This window comes from Nanorana parkeri, unplaced genomic scaffold (assembly GCF_000935625.1).
Source record: "Nanorana parkeri isolate BGI_ZX_2015 unplaced genomic scaffold, ASM93562v1 scaffold242, whole genome shotgun sequence".
Taxonomy (NCBI): domain Eukaryota; kingdom Metazoa; phylum Chordata; class Amphibia; order Anura; family Dicroglossidae; genus Nanorana; species Nanorana parkeri.
The window spans coordinates 623,673-638,527 of NW_017306510.1; the positions used below are offsets into that span (position 1 = coordinate 623,673).

Below are 14,855 nucleotides of genomic sequence, written 5' to 3' on the forward strand. Positions count from 1 at the left end.
CGATAGTTCAGTGTTTTTCCCCCCCCTCCCTCTGCACCTGAGATTCAATGGACTCTTTTGTCTAAACTGTAAGAGGAAAAAAAATGCAGTGTTTGTTTAGTAGAGAAATGTCTCTTGTTGCTTGGCATGAGTAGAAGGAGTCGGTGAAATTCCATCAGTCTTTCTGGCACCACCCAGTCAGTGAAGAATAAAAGGAGGCTGGAGGAGAGAGAACAGTTACACTCCTGTGATCTGCATCTCTAAGTCTGCTCAGTCCAGCCACTGCTACCATGTCTTACAGCTCTCGCCAGACCAGCGTCACCAGCTCCTACCGAGGTTTGGGTAGTGGCATCGGTGGTGGAGGAGGAAGGGTCTCCTTCAAATCTCCAAGTGTCCACGGTGGCTATGGGGGGCAGGGTGTTTCCGTGTCCTCTGCCCGTTTGGTCTCCTCTGGATATGGTGGTGGTCTAGGCAGCGGTTTTGGAGGTGGCTTTAGCTCTGGTGGTGGCTTTAGCTCTGGTGGTGGCTATAGCTCTGGTGGTGGCTATGGCTCTGGTGGTGGCTATGGCAGCAGCTTCAGTGTCAGCACGTCAGGGGATGGCCTGCTGGCTGGCAATGAGAAGGAGACCATGCAGAACCTGAATGACCGTCTTTCCACCTACCTGGACAAGGTACGCGATTTGGAGACAGCCAACTCAGACCTGGAGGTGAAGATCCGGGAGTGGTACGAGAAGCAAGGACCCAGCCCAACCCGTGACTATGGCCACTACTTTAAGGTCATTGAGGACCTTAGAGATAAGGTGAGCTCATACACCTGTCATTTCTTTTTATCATGACATATGGCATATGTTAGGTGTATTAATAATCTAACTTGGCACATAAGAAGTTACCATAGCTATGTCTATATAAGCTGCCATAGCTATGTCTACACACCTGGCAGTTAGCTAACTAACACTTATCAAATCTATCTAATCCTAATGTTCTACAACATCCCTGCCAGGAGTTCAGTCCCTGCATCTACTACTCTCCTGCATTTAGTATGTTCCTCCGGTTGTATAATTGCTTTTGTATCTAACATATTTCACAAAGTTTATTATTAACAAGGACAGCTGTTCTTATTAACTTGTCTCAGGATATCGGATAATAAATGAGCAAACTGTCGTATAATAACAGTACAATAAAATGTGATAAGTCAGGTGAGGCAGTCAAGCAAGCATTAGGGAACTACGCGTCCCTGAATTCACTACCAGCTGCTGGCTGGCAGTGCATACTGGCACCTGTAATTCTTTGACTGTTTCAAAGCTGATGGCTTGACCCCAGGTGTCTGTAGAAATAGCTTTAATAGGTTAGCATACTACACAGTGTTCATTAAATTATAAATGGTTATAAACAGTTAAAAAAAAAGAAGGCTAAGAATAAAACAAAATGATTGTGCAATTGTACTAACAATGCCAATGTTTCTTTCCATGTTTTCATAAGAGAGGCTTACTTTTTAGCTTATAACTGCTTAGTACCACAGAGGTTAAAGAAGGGACAAGCAAACTAGAAAAACAGGTTTAATCTTACAAAGTAGCACCAGTTTAAGTTTTTCTAACATTATCTTCCTGAACTGTATATAACCAACGGGGACAGCTCCCAACTTCCAAGACGAGACAAAGGGATATTTTTTTTAATAATAGTATCCAGGCAAAGGACACGCCTGTACCACGCCTCCAGATCCATGGACCATGAAGATTTTTCATGCTAAATGTTTGGTTAAACCCAGCAATGCTTTTAAGCACTACTTTTAATTTACACTTGGGTAGGAAAACAATGAATGCAATTATTTAAGAGTGGATCAAAATGTTTAGTGCAATATATGATAACATATTTTCATATATTATCTTTAAGAGGGACAAAAGAGGAGGAAAGTTGGCCCAAAAGAGCTTCCTAAAGTGTCCAAAAGAGGCCCATAATGCAGTATCGTCCTGTTTATATTGGGTTGAGATAGCTGATGGTATGGTTCCTTTGCTGGGAGTCTTGAAAATGTATTAGTATGTTCCCAAAAAGTATTATTGCCACAGATTAGACTCTGTTTGGGATTATTCACTGCAAAAAGTTGACACTTGATGGGTTTTGACAGTGTCTGCAAGCATTTAGAACTCTTTAAAGTGGTACACAGGGGCTTTTTTGCATACACAGTCTGGTGTTATGTTTTTTAGATTTTTTTACCCATGCAATAAGCCTCACTGGGTGCCTGACTACAACTGCCCATATTTATAGGCACTGAGACTTGCATATCTGATGACTGTGTATGGGTTTCAAATGACTTTAACATGACGTTCACAGGCAGTGTATAAGTTAAACATTGAACAAAACCTGTCCAGTTATGCATTTATTGTGTTATTACTTCTACTGTTGTCCATGTGAGCTCACTTCTTTGTTCAGCTTGTTTTCTAAATATGTGCTCGGCTTAATTGATGTAACTAACTTGATTGCCTGTTAAATGGGCATGTATGGGGTGAATGATAGAAACACATCCAAAGCCATCTAATCCTGCTAAATTGTTTTACCCTATATGCATGGTCTCCCTCAGAATTACCCACCTTCTGATTTAGTTGAACGGGGGATAAGCTTCTGTATGGACACCCAATAGTAAATTAAAGTGGCAGCCCACCTAAGTAATAAATTATAAGTAATATTTCAGGCCTCTGGTGGACTCTGGTGAGTCTTCTTTGGTCTCTTAGAAGATTTGGAGACTCAGCATTTCAGCATTTAAATAACTCCTGACAGTTTTATTCTACCATGGAATCCCACTCCCTGTAAAGGAGGAGTGGTCACCCCTTCCCACCTCTCCCATTTTCCATTATTAAATTAAACAGTCCAAAGGGATAATTGGAACTTATTTGTATCTGCAGCAATGGGTGACCAGAGCTAGACACTCAAGCACAGAGGTCTTGCCAGTAGAGTCACTGAGACGTGACCGTCTAATTCTTATTATTTGTAATGGTGGAACCCCGCATTGTAGATGTCTTTAACAATCTCTAATGACATGCGCATACTCCTTATATAAACACAAACTTCATATTTTCGTGTTGCTATGCTCCTTGACTGTTGGGTGTGTCATAGCCTGAAACAACCACAATTACTTAGTGGTTATTGTGTCGTTTATTATATCATGTCATATTCCAAGGTCTTTTCTTCTGCTAAATTGCACTGAGAACAGGTGAGGTGGGTTATTTTATAACCAGGAAAAAAATTGTTAAAATAAATATTCTAACGGGATTCTCTAAATGTGACCGTTAATGCATTTCAGATCCTTGGTGCTACCATTGACAACTCCAGGATTGTCCTGCAGGTGGATAATGCCAGGCTGGCAGCTGATGACTTCAGAACTAAGTAAGTAGTCCTTTCACACCATCACTCTGCTGTTAAAGATGACATTTTTCTGTGAAAGCGCACACATTTACATGATAAAATTAGCTATTTGATGTATTGTAAACCATTCTTCGAAGCTTACGGTTTTATGATGGCTGCCATTTCAGGCTGAAGAAGGCTTATTGCTTATGTCAAAAAAATTCAACACAGTACCAACTGCAAAAGAAGAAGCTTTATACTCACCTGTTCCACCACTCATTCCTCCAAGCTTTTCTCTCTTGCAGAGCAAAGACCTCTTCACATTTGACACACTTCTGGGTGTGTCGGGATGGATGTGGTTCCTTACATCTTCCCCTACATCATTATTATAGTTCATAGTAGTGATGTAGGGTTCAGCAGAAGAAACCACATTACATGACAGGGCACAGGAACATGATACTCCCAGAAATGTTGAATCTGAAGTTTCTTCAGGCGGCCAAAGCTTGTTATCTACAGGTGGCCCACTTACCGTAGATGTACAATTTTGCTATTACACTGAATTAAGATAGAAATATAACCATTACAGCATAACATTTCTAATGTAGGCAACACTTAAATGCTTTAAAAATCATCTTTTCAATATGGCATGCAGTGCAAATACATTCTTTGCTATGGAATTCCTAGATGTCACATAGAGAGACATAAGGCACCAAGTTCTAAGTCCATTACTTGTGAAGCAGAGGGTTAAACACAATTTCAGCCTGCAATATATCTGCCTTCAGTAATGGTTTAGTGTCTGGTAAAAAAGTAATATAGATGTAATAAATAGTTATTATCCCACATGAAAGGGTGGGGCCTGTGTCATGTAGGTTTAATGCAACACTTTTCCGATTATACCCTTACGCAAATATTAAACCTTGCCTCAGGACATGCCTCAACTTTCTGAGATGGGAGAGAGGGGCACCTTTTAGCACAAAATATGTAGATAAAGGACACACCCTTTTCCACACACTCACTCGAACAAAGAATTATTATGCAGAAAATGTTGCCAAATGCTACCAAATCCTTGTTGGCTTATTATTTTTCCTTGGCTTATTATGCAATAAATTAGATGAAATGAAAGATTTTGATAATTAAATAGCGGCCCATATATCAGACCAAAAAGAGGAATAATTGAAGAGGAAATAGGAGCCAAAGGATTTGGTTTCAAAAAAGGATCAAGCCCCCTAAAATAAGGGATGTTAGAAGCTATGCCAATAGAACCGATTAAACTAAGATCCTTACCATGGAATAATAGTGGGCCTCTTTTCTAAAAAGTCTCATCTTCCTCTTTTTGCAAAGGGCAAGTGCCCTGCTCTGTGCAAAAAATAAATTGTAAAACAGTCCCTTTTTAAGAAAAAAACAAATCAGTACCAATTGTCCTACTTTAGTAAAGCAGGGAGAGCCTGCAAAGCTCAACAGCCACCCATTGGATTCTGTCTCCTGTTGTCTTTTTCAAAATAGGTCTAAATCTGACTGTTTGCTTTGGTGCAATAGAGAGTCCTTATTTTAGACAGTGTGGCAAATAACACTAATCATTGTGCTCTAACATGTGAAACAGAAAGAAGAGCCAGGCAGTGAGAACCATTTGTATAGGGTGTGGCACCATTCAGTTTAGTTGTCAGTCAATAATGCAGTGCCACCTGAAAGGCTTAGCCCACACTGAAAGGATTAACTGCAGAGACATGACAAGTCCATTTTCGAAGATTTAACAATCATTATTTGCCATAATTAATTTTATCTGCAGCACATTGTTGAAAATAGTAAACACTACATTCAATAACCTGTGCGCTGCAGCTTAGTATATTGGGCCTTATATGTTTTGCAGTGTATTTTTTATGTGTTGATTGCCAATGTCTGAATAAACATGAAGGCATCTTTTTTATCTAAAATGATACAGAGAATAATATTTTACTTAGGGTACATATTCACTTTGCATTCAAAATTCCCCAAACCCCCATTCCCTACAAACAGCCAACCATCAGCACCAACCCTCCAGCAGGTCTGTACTTACCTCCTCTAACAGCTGTAGTCTCATAAGATGTTTGCAGCCTGGTAATCTAATGTAGGGCCACTTGTCCTTTAGATTTGCATGGGATGTACCTGTATAGCAAGAGCAAAATCCCATTCAAGCCCATAGGCAGCTTGGCACTCAATTTTGACCCCCCCAAGCTGCAGACATTGCAGGAGACCACAGCCTTGGGAGGAGGTACGTACAGCTATACCGTAGCTGCAGGGGGAAGGTGTTGAGCTCTGTGTATTCAGGGTGCTAGGGATGGAGGCTGGGGGAATTTTGGATTTAAACTGAAACTGCTGTTTTATTATAGGTGTGTATTTATTTATACATACTGCCCATTTACATCAGTTCCTGTCCTCAAGGAGCTTAGAATCTACGGTCCTTATTTCACATGCACAACGCCAATTTAAACAGGAGCTAGTTAACCTTCCAACATGTCTTTGTATATGCGCAAGCACAGGGAGAACATACACACGTCACAATAAACCAGGTTCTTAAGGAATATACACGTCACAATAAACCAGGTCCTTAAGGAACGTTCACTGTTGGCAACGTCCATCAACGAATGATGGCACACTTTGCACGGTATGCTTTAAGGCCATAGATGTCGGTCTCTGCCATGGAAGGGGTAGTTGGTTGTTTTTGCCTGTGTGGCTGGAATATCAGAAGTGGAAACAGAAATTTTAAAGGCTTCAGATATCAGCTTTGAGTGTACTGACGCATTGAAAAATCTCCTTTAATCACTATATCACTGGACAATATAGAAATTACACAACCACAATCAAGTTAATAAGTAATCAGCCACATAGCAATGAGACAATGATGAAACTTGTCCTTTGATTTAGGTGACCTTAACACACCCACATTTCTAATTAAAAGTCTTGTGGACTAATGTGCCTAAAGCTTCTCTACAAATTAAACTGTATTGTTCCTGCATACAGTATATTCCACTGTCAACATATCCAGTTTAAGTCCAGTTCATATCTGATCTCTTAAGGAGTGCATGAACACTTAAACACAGCAGTTACTGTTTTTGTAGAATACAGTATATCCTGGCTGGCCAGCTAACTAGCAGCCATTGTGTGCGCCAGAGATTTGGCTGGTGTCCTGGTGAGCTGATAAGTTCCCTCCGGCCACACCTTAATACAAGCAAATGAATCAGCAAATAATATTTCCTGTGTCAAAATGGGACTGCATTTATAATGTGTTGAAGGTCACTGTTATTATTGTAAAGGATCATTTTTCAACAACATGTTAACCGTTAAGAGACTATAAAATGTACATACAGGTTATAAAAACCTTAATCAATCAAAAGGGAAATACTTTTTTAGTTTTTAAAGTTTTGGTAAACACTACTGTAAATTAGTCATCCCTAGACTGAGATTGGTATTAGTCTGTTCATTAGTCTGCCCATACTGAATAAGCCTGACGTCACAGTTGACAATAGGCTATATTGTCCATGCCAGCTGTTGGCAAACTGTTAGCTGATAGTAGGGGGAACATATTTCAAAGGGTAACAAAGTCTCATTTTGTGAAATGTTCCTACAAATTAGTAGCTGTAAAACAATATAAAGCCGGTGAAACCAAACATCTGAACCACACTCCTTTGGCAGTAACCTTTTAGACGCTGAATATTTGCCAACTGTTTAATAAATACCCATAACTAGCTCCTAATATAATCTAACCATTAACCCTTAATTCTAGAACACGTGAATAAAAACAGTTGTCACTGATCTTAATAGAGCTCATTAAGTTCATGAAAGGGGATCTGTAAGTGAAATGTTTGTCAAGACGTCCCATGAATCTCATCAAACTTTTTCTTTAAGTTCATGAAAGGGGATCTGTAAGTGAAATGTTTGTCAGGACGTCCCATGAATCTCATCAAACTTTTTCTTTAAGGTTTGAGAATGAGCTTGCTCTTCGCCAGAGCGTGGAAGCCGATATCAATGGGCTGCGTAGAGTGCTGGATGAGCTAACCCTGGCCAGAGCTGACCTGGAGCTCCAGATTGAAACCCTGAAGGAGGAACTGGCCTATCTGAAGAAGAACCATGAAGAGGTAAAACTGACCCTGTGTGTTCTGTATTGTCTTTTTATAACTCACACCTCACACTATATCAACAAGCAATGAAAAACAGAATTAAGAAATCATCCATGTAGTAGTACTTGCGGTTCAACAATTATCCATTCATGTCAAGATCATTCAAATATTCATCAAACACAAACCAATCCCTATTTTCTGCAGATAACAGAAGAAGGATCTACATTTTATTTCTCGATAATCAATTTATTAAAGTAGTAACTATCCTACAAGCACTGCTGTAGACATGGATCAAAAATCATTTTATATGTTACAGTTGTGTGCACTACAAGCATATTTCGTCACCAAAAGGTGTTTAAACTAGGATCACGCAGGAAATGAACTCATTACGTGGACAAGTTGGTGGACAAGTTAGTGTTGAAGTAGACTCGGCCCCAGGTACAGATATGACAAAGATTTTGAGTGACATGAGAGAACAGTATGAACATTTGGCTGACAAGAACCGCAAAGATGCTGAAGCCTGGTTCTTAAGCAAGGTAAGGAGATGCACTTGTTTTTGGTGGTTTCTGAAAAAGAAGAGGCAAGTTTATAAATTCTAGCAGTCTAATGCTTGTTTTGCAAATGTCTTCTTTGCTACTCTAGACAGAGGAAATAAACACGGAAGTTGCCGTACACACAGAGCAGATACAGACCAGCAAGACAGAAATCACAGACCTTAGACGCACACTCCAAGGCTTGGAGATAGAGCTCCAGTCTCAACTCAGTATGGTAAGTGAATATTGTTTTTTCTACTGGGCTATTGGCATTAGATGGAAGTGGTGTCTTAGCAGATTATCTCTCCACCTAAAAGTTAAGTTCCTACATGCAGCTGAATTTTTGTACCCCATAAGTATGCTTTTCTGACCAGCAGTCAAGTTGTACTGGTGGTCAAAAAAAAAAGCATACTAAAGGTTAGCTGATTTCTCAGCTACCCTATTGTTATGAAACATGTCTTCAGGTTTTTAGGTGCCTACAGAGAATACTGAAATCACAGGTGGCATTTAAAATCCAACCCCAGACAAAACTTAGAGGCTCAAACCCTTACCTGACCTATCCAATAAGATTTTTATTGTCATTTGTGTCCTTTTTGGGAAAGATATTCCTTCATTTCCCATTAGATTATGGAACTTTTTGCAATGTTTTTATTGCCGTCTGTGCCTTCCTGTCCCAGTGTCATCTGCACTCCCCATTTCTTGCATCACAGGAACAGGAAGTGAGGCAAAATCTCGCCAATCGAGTCAGCAGAAATAAAAATCTGGCAAAAAATGTAACCCTTGCCTGCCCCATCCAAAATTTAAGAAAACAAAAATGTCTCAAGTTAAAGTGGACCTAACACACCTTATAAATCAAGGCCCCCTGCCCAAGAAAATTAGAAGCATGTAAAAAAAAGCCTGCAGTTCTTCCAGCGAGATTGAGGGGAATGCAGAGTATCCTGCAGATGCTCCAGTACAGTGAAGGAGCATATTCTTGCAAGATTTCTCCAGCATTCTCCAAGATCTTGCTGGAATAATAAGGATAAGTTGGAGGTAAATCTAAGTATATTTAATAACTTTTTTCCCCTAAGGTGGTTATTATGGGGGTATGAACCATGATTATATTAAAGAGACCTTGCTTTTTAAGTGAAAATGTCACTTTAAGAGAGAGGCATAACATACTTTAAACAGTTGCAAACAAGTTGCTATGTCAAAGGTCAAGTTGATTGAAATCCTGGTCAATCCATGAATTAGATGTTGATCAAAAAGCCTAATTTACACCACCGAGTGCTTCATGACAGTGGGCTTCTGAGTCCTCTTGAATGCAGGGACTTTTTGGGTATCCCACTGGTTCCAGTGGTATACCGGAGACTTCTTTATGGCAGCAAATTCCTTGCATGCCTTCATGACTTAATGGCTGCACTAAGGACCCCATTGCTCAGATGGCCTCAAGATGGTTTTTGAACTAAGGCAGACACCCAATTATTAGGTTGATGAAAGGACTAATAGTTTGTACTTTACAAGGCCAAATGTTTTTTTTTTAATTCTAATTCTCTGGTTTACAAAGAATTGTGTTCTGTCTGTCCACAGAAAGCATCCCTTGAAGGAACCCTCTCAGAAACAGAACAACGGTATGGTGCACAATTGGCACAAATACAGGCGCGCATTAGCAATTTAGAGGCACAACTCACCGACCTGCGGTCAGACATGGAACGTCAGAGCTATGAGTACAAACAGCTCCTAGACATTAAAACGCGTCTTGAACAGGAAATTACAATATATCGTCAGCTCCTGGAAGGACATGATACACCGTGAGTACTGAGTGACATTAGTCTTATGCTATGTTGGCTACCTAAATTAGCTACAATGACTCTTACCCATACACGGTATGTGAAGCCATTTTTTGCTGGTTATCAGGTATGTCACTAATTCTTAGCAATATGGCTACATCCACTAACACTATGACTAGTGTATACAATGCGAAATAATTATGCAGTAAAAGCATCTGTTAGGTTTATGCCCCAATTCATATTTTATGATAATACCATGAAACCTAACTGTGAGCTACCAGAGGGGCCCCTATTGTTGTTGCCCTTGCATGGAGGCAATCTTTATATTGTAAATTATTAAGTGCTTTTAATGTAAAGTTGCACATTTCATATAGTTGGAATTTTCTAAGCAAAATCCATAACAACCAATCAGGATATTTTAGTAAATATTATGATTTGAAATTTGATTGATTTCTGCTGCTTAGGCATTACTGCTCTCTGCACTACAGCCTCGGATAAGCCTTGCAGGGGCGGACTGGGCCGGGGGGCAGGGTGGCAATTGCCCCCCGGGCCTCTCCGATGCCGTAGCGTACGGCCCCCGTGATTGCCATATAGTATTTCTGATATCGTCATAATCTGTGTCGCTGTCTTGTCTACTGACAATTTCAGAGACTAAAAAAGTAAATAGTAAAAAAACCCAGAGACATTAATGAGTAAAAATGAGTGCTGGCTATTGAAGAAGTTTAAAGTTAGCCTGTGCTTTGCCTGTGAATAGCAAACCGACAGGTTTATTTTGTTGCCAACCCCTTTCAATACCTGGTATCTCGTCCCATGTGACACAATTAGTGCTTTTTATTTGGCCTTTGAGGCACCCAATGCTATCATATGTGGACACAGAGTTTTGCACCCTCTGTAAGCCCCAACTAAGATGGACTTAGAGCTTATAGATTACTTAATTTTAAGAGTCTTCAACAAGGCAGCTCAAGGGGCAATGATATGCCTACCACACACATGCATAGTAACCAAGTCAGATTGATTAAAAGACTGGTGGTGATTGGTGCTATGATGAAACTGTACTTTGTAATTCATCATTTCCCTTTACATTGTTGTTGCCAAGAACCCAGCTGAGTTTAATTCCTCTAGTTTGGTCTGTTCTTATAATACTGTTTTTTTCCTTACAGGTTGACAGTGAGCAAAACTAAAGACAGTAAGTAAACATCATATGTTTCTATCATTGCACACTTTTTATTATTTATTATATTCATCATATATTTTAGAGCAATATATATATATCTATATATTTAGCAGGCTTCTCATGGGCCTGTTGGGTGGACCTGTGGTCTCTTGTCAAATAAATCTCTGCTATATAATGTTGTTCCCATTTTAAATTAGATTAGAATTATGCAAATTATATGTTTAATCTCTTGAGTTGAAATACAATTGTTTGCATGTCCCTTTGGTGCACATTTAAAAACAAACAGCAAATGCTTTGAATGTTTCGATGATAGCTAGGCATTAGCCTCACCATGTATGGGAAGATTTAAAATTTAAATATGAATTACTTTTGCAATTTTTGACTTATGCATAACTATTTTCTCCTTTCTAGTTAAAATTGAAAGAAAATGAGAACACGCTGCTAGGAGTTAGACAGCTGTCACATGAGAAGGCCCTCCTTTATTTCCGCACTGAAAATGGCCTAAGCCGGAGATCCTAGACAAAATTATGTTGATTTGTGCCTGCAAAACGTGACACATAGTCAACATCCAAGAGCTTGCTTTTATAGTCTGTCTTGCTTCTGCTGTCTAATAAATATAATCTTCTGGGTCAAGCATTACATGAGCTCTTAAGTGTTTTTTTATTGACATGTAAGTTTATGATGTTTGCACAAGTTGGGAGAATTGCATCATGTGCAAATTGCTAAAAACCGGTTGGCATTTTTCATACTCTTGTGGTATTATATTAGGTGTTAGATTCACAAACACAACTCACAAATCGAAACACACGGAGAACAGATTGAACGTGAAAGGTAAGTACCATCATGTTGTAGAGTTACACTACATGACAGTTTTCTTATATCCCTCAGGGACTGCGAGAAATCTGCATTCCTCAGAGTTGGTCCTTGAGTTCCTCAGTTTGCATAATTGATGTAGCTGTATTGAGATTCATTCTTCCTGCTGAATATTTTCTATTCTATGGAGAATGCAATAAGAGGAACTGAAACACACAACAGTGGGTGGGAACACCCGAAACTCCCAGGTGGACCTCTAGGTGTAGCATTGGAAGGTACTCTTGATCCTCAGAGAGCATAAAATAATTCTGCTCTAGATTTGAAATCTCTAAAGAAAAGCCACTATAAGTTGCTCCCATACATTTATTCGTATATGCACAGTCCAAGGTGGATATCATACGACACTCTCACATAATGCTAAACAGTTGTAAAGTCAGAAAAATTGTAGTTTGGAGGGCCATTTTATATGCCTGAATACATTATATCTGGGAACCGATCCTGCAGTACTCCACATGTACAGATGGCCATACACATTGATGATACAATCTGTGCAATTTTCCAACAACTATGTAGTGTGAGGGCCTACATAATTGATCCATTCGATTTACATTGGGGAAAACTTTGCACTACATAGATGTTGGTGACTCTAAAGCTTATACAATCAGTATGTCACATGACCGCTGGGCCAAAGGAAGGATGAGGCAAGTGAGGCACAGCAGCGAGGGGGCATAGCCAGGGCTGGACCTGGAGCCCAGCGGGGGTAAGAGGTGAGCAGGTGCTTTAGGATGTGGATGCAGTGCCGATCGCCTCACGTTACCATCTCACTCATGTGCAGCTCTGCCACTTATTGACCGGTTCCCAGGTGATGGGGGAGAAGAGTTGAGAGCGGCTGCAGTGCTGATCGCTTCAGTTTACCATAGAGGCGACCAGCGGACACACACGCAGCACCGCAGCGTATTGGCTTGTTCCCACGAGGGAAGAAATTGAAATTGCAGTGCAGATTGCCTCACTTATTGGCTGATGCATGGAATTCCCAGCCGGCAATTGGCTGTCAGCTAATACTGCTTAAAGCCAGCTGAGAACTCTGTGCACCAGCCAATGAAGCATCACACCTTTGACCCTCACATGACCCCTTCCTCTATACCAGTGTTTTTCAACCTTTTTTGTGCAAAGGCACACTACCTGCATGAATGAATTTCGTGATGTTTGGCAAAGATATACAAGTACAAATGCACTGATCTGGATCACAAGAGGAATGTCAATGCTAACGCATTGGGAGTATTTTCTGCCATAACCTGCCCTATCCCTATCACCCCTTAAAAAAATGATCTTTGCTCTGTCCCCATCACCCCCTTAAAATTTTCAATTTCTCCCCTTCTCTGTTCTTGTAACCTAATGTCTCTATGCTCTGTCCCATCACCCCTTTAAAATAATTTTTTTTATCCCCTGCTCTGTCCTTATCACCCTGTATCCTCATACCCTGTTCCCATCACCCCCTTAACATCCCTTTTACTCCCCTGCTCTGTCCCTATTACCCCATAAACAGTTGTAATAATAATTTGCTTGTTATTTACTTTCCTCAAAATAACCTCGGGAGGGGGCACAATTTTCTGTTCTTGCCTCGGGCGCAAAAGGAGCTAGCTACGGCTCTGCATGACCACCCTGAAGACTTGAAAAATTAGGCATATAAAAAATATATCACAAAGAGTGTTAAGGGCCTCCAGGAGGGAGAAGGGGGGCAATTTGGCGGAGTTGGTTTTTAAATCGGGCCTATTGTTTACAATAGTATCTAGCTGTTCAGAATTAAAGTCTATGAAGACCACTTGACCTCCTCCACACTGCTCTCGGGAGATTACAATTACCTTGTTAGTGTGGAGGAGAGACCCAAGAGGAGCATTCAAAGCTCACAGGTAATGTTGACCGTTCTAAGTAAGGAAGCTGAAGATCTCTGAGCTTTCCTGTCTGCCCCCCAGCACATTGTGGGTAGCGGGCATAAATATGCTGATCATGCAAGGGAGTACTTTGCATTGTGGTCGGTGTTAGTACTGGCCCCAAAGGGGATATTATATAGGGCAATGGTGGCGAACCTATGGCACGCGTGCCAGGGAGGGCACGCGGGGCCCTCTCTGCTGGCACGCGAGCCCAGGTTCAGGGACCACCAATGGAAATAGATCAGACCGTCTCCCAGATCACCTCAGTACGCGATCCGGGCCAGTCACAATCAGGTAGCGGCGGCCACTAAACAGGCAGATTAGACGACCACTTGCTCCTCGCTAGGACCCCGGGAGGCCCCCGCGAACGGCCATCTAATCTGCCTGTTTAGAGGTCACCGCTAATTGTATTATTTTTGAAAAATGTTTTTGTATTTATTCATTTTTATTAGTAGTTCTGTGTGTGTGTTTTAATAAGTGCGTGACGTGTGTGTTTCATTACGTGTGTATGTGTTTTATTAAGTGTATAAATGTTTGAATATGCGTGTTTCCCTATTTTGCCTAAGGCCCCATTCACACTGTGCGTACAATCCCGCTATTTCGCGCATTTTTTCAATGTTATTCAATGGAGCTGTTCTAATGTACAGCTCCATGTCGCCCGTCGCTTCAGCAGGACCCTTTTTCCCGCGGATGTTGCGCAATGTTTCTATTTTTGAATGCAGCCCGACGGTGAAGGTCGCTGGAACGTCGCCCCAGACAGTCGCGCTATCCCGGCCCCGCTTGTAAGGTATGTCGCTTGGCGTGAATGGGGCCTAAGGCAGTGATGTTGAACGTTTCTTATACCCGAGCGCCCGAACTGCAATACAGTACTAAACTTATTTTCAGCGCTGGCACTTTGAAGTAAATAAATTAATTTTGCGGCGCAGTTTGGGCACTCGGGTTCAAAAAGATTCGCCATCACTGATATAGGGCATTGTTAGCTACAGATACTGAAAATGGTCAACAAAATCACACTGACCACTGATGTAGGATGGCATGAAAGACCAACCACCGCTGGCCTCCAATTTACAGGAATTAGGAGGTGTAAAAAGCCATCAGTGACCACCAATGTAAAGGGACCTTTAAAAAGGTGACATAAAAAGCTGCCAATGACCACCAATGCAAAATGTTGTGATACTTTTGATTGACTGAGAGGTGTTAAGTTATGAAGACCCTTGATAAGTAGC

At 40.8% G+C, this 14,855-nt stretch overlaps 1 protein-coding gene across 2 annotated transcripts; it reads left to right on the plus strand.

The window, feature by feature from the left end:
• The first annotated feature begins 202 nt into the window (after positions 1 to 202).
• On the plus strand, positions 203 to 9,745 carry LOC108787116 (keratin, type I cytoskeletal 19-like). Of its 2 annotated transcripts, XM_018556579.1 has the most exons (7): positions 203 to 480; positions 574 to 779; positions 3,275 to 3,357; positions 7,271 to 7,427; positions 7,784 to 7,945; positions 8,052 to 8,177; positions 9,512 to 9,745. In XM_018556579.1, the coding sequence occupies exons 1-7, from the start codon at positions 270 to 272 to the stop codon at positions 9,734 to 9,736; spliced, it is 1,170 nt and encodes a 389-aa protein (XP_018412081.1). In that variant the 5' UTR covers positions 203 to 269; the 3' UTR covers positions 9,737 to 9,745. The 2 variants fall into 2 exon arrangements, with proteins under 2 accessions (XP_018412081.1, XP_018412080.1); XM_018556578.1 differs by having other exon boundaries at positions 203 to 779.
• The last annotated feature ends 5,110 nt before the right edge of the window (positions 9,746 to 14,855 follow it).

Bases quoted from the DNA above. Each gene is read 5' to 3' on its own strand.
- LOC108787116 (XM_018556578.1), top strand. From the start codon at position 270: ATGTCTTACAGCTCTCGCCAGACCAGCGTCACCAGCTCCTACCGAGGT. The intron at 7,428-7,783 runs GTAAAACTGACC...AGGATCACGCAG, and splicing joins TGAAGAAGAACCATGAAGAG to GAAATGAACTCATTACGTGG. The intron at 7,946-8,051 runs GTAAGGAGATGC...TTGCTACTCTAG, and splicing joins AAGCCTGGTTCTTAAGCAAG to ACAGAGGAAATAAACACGGA.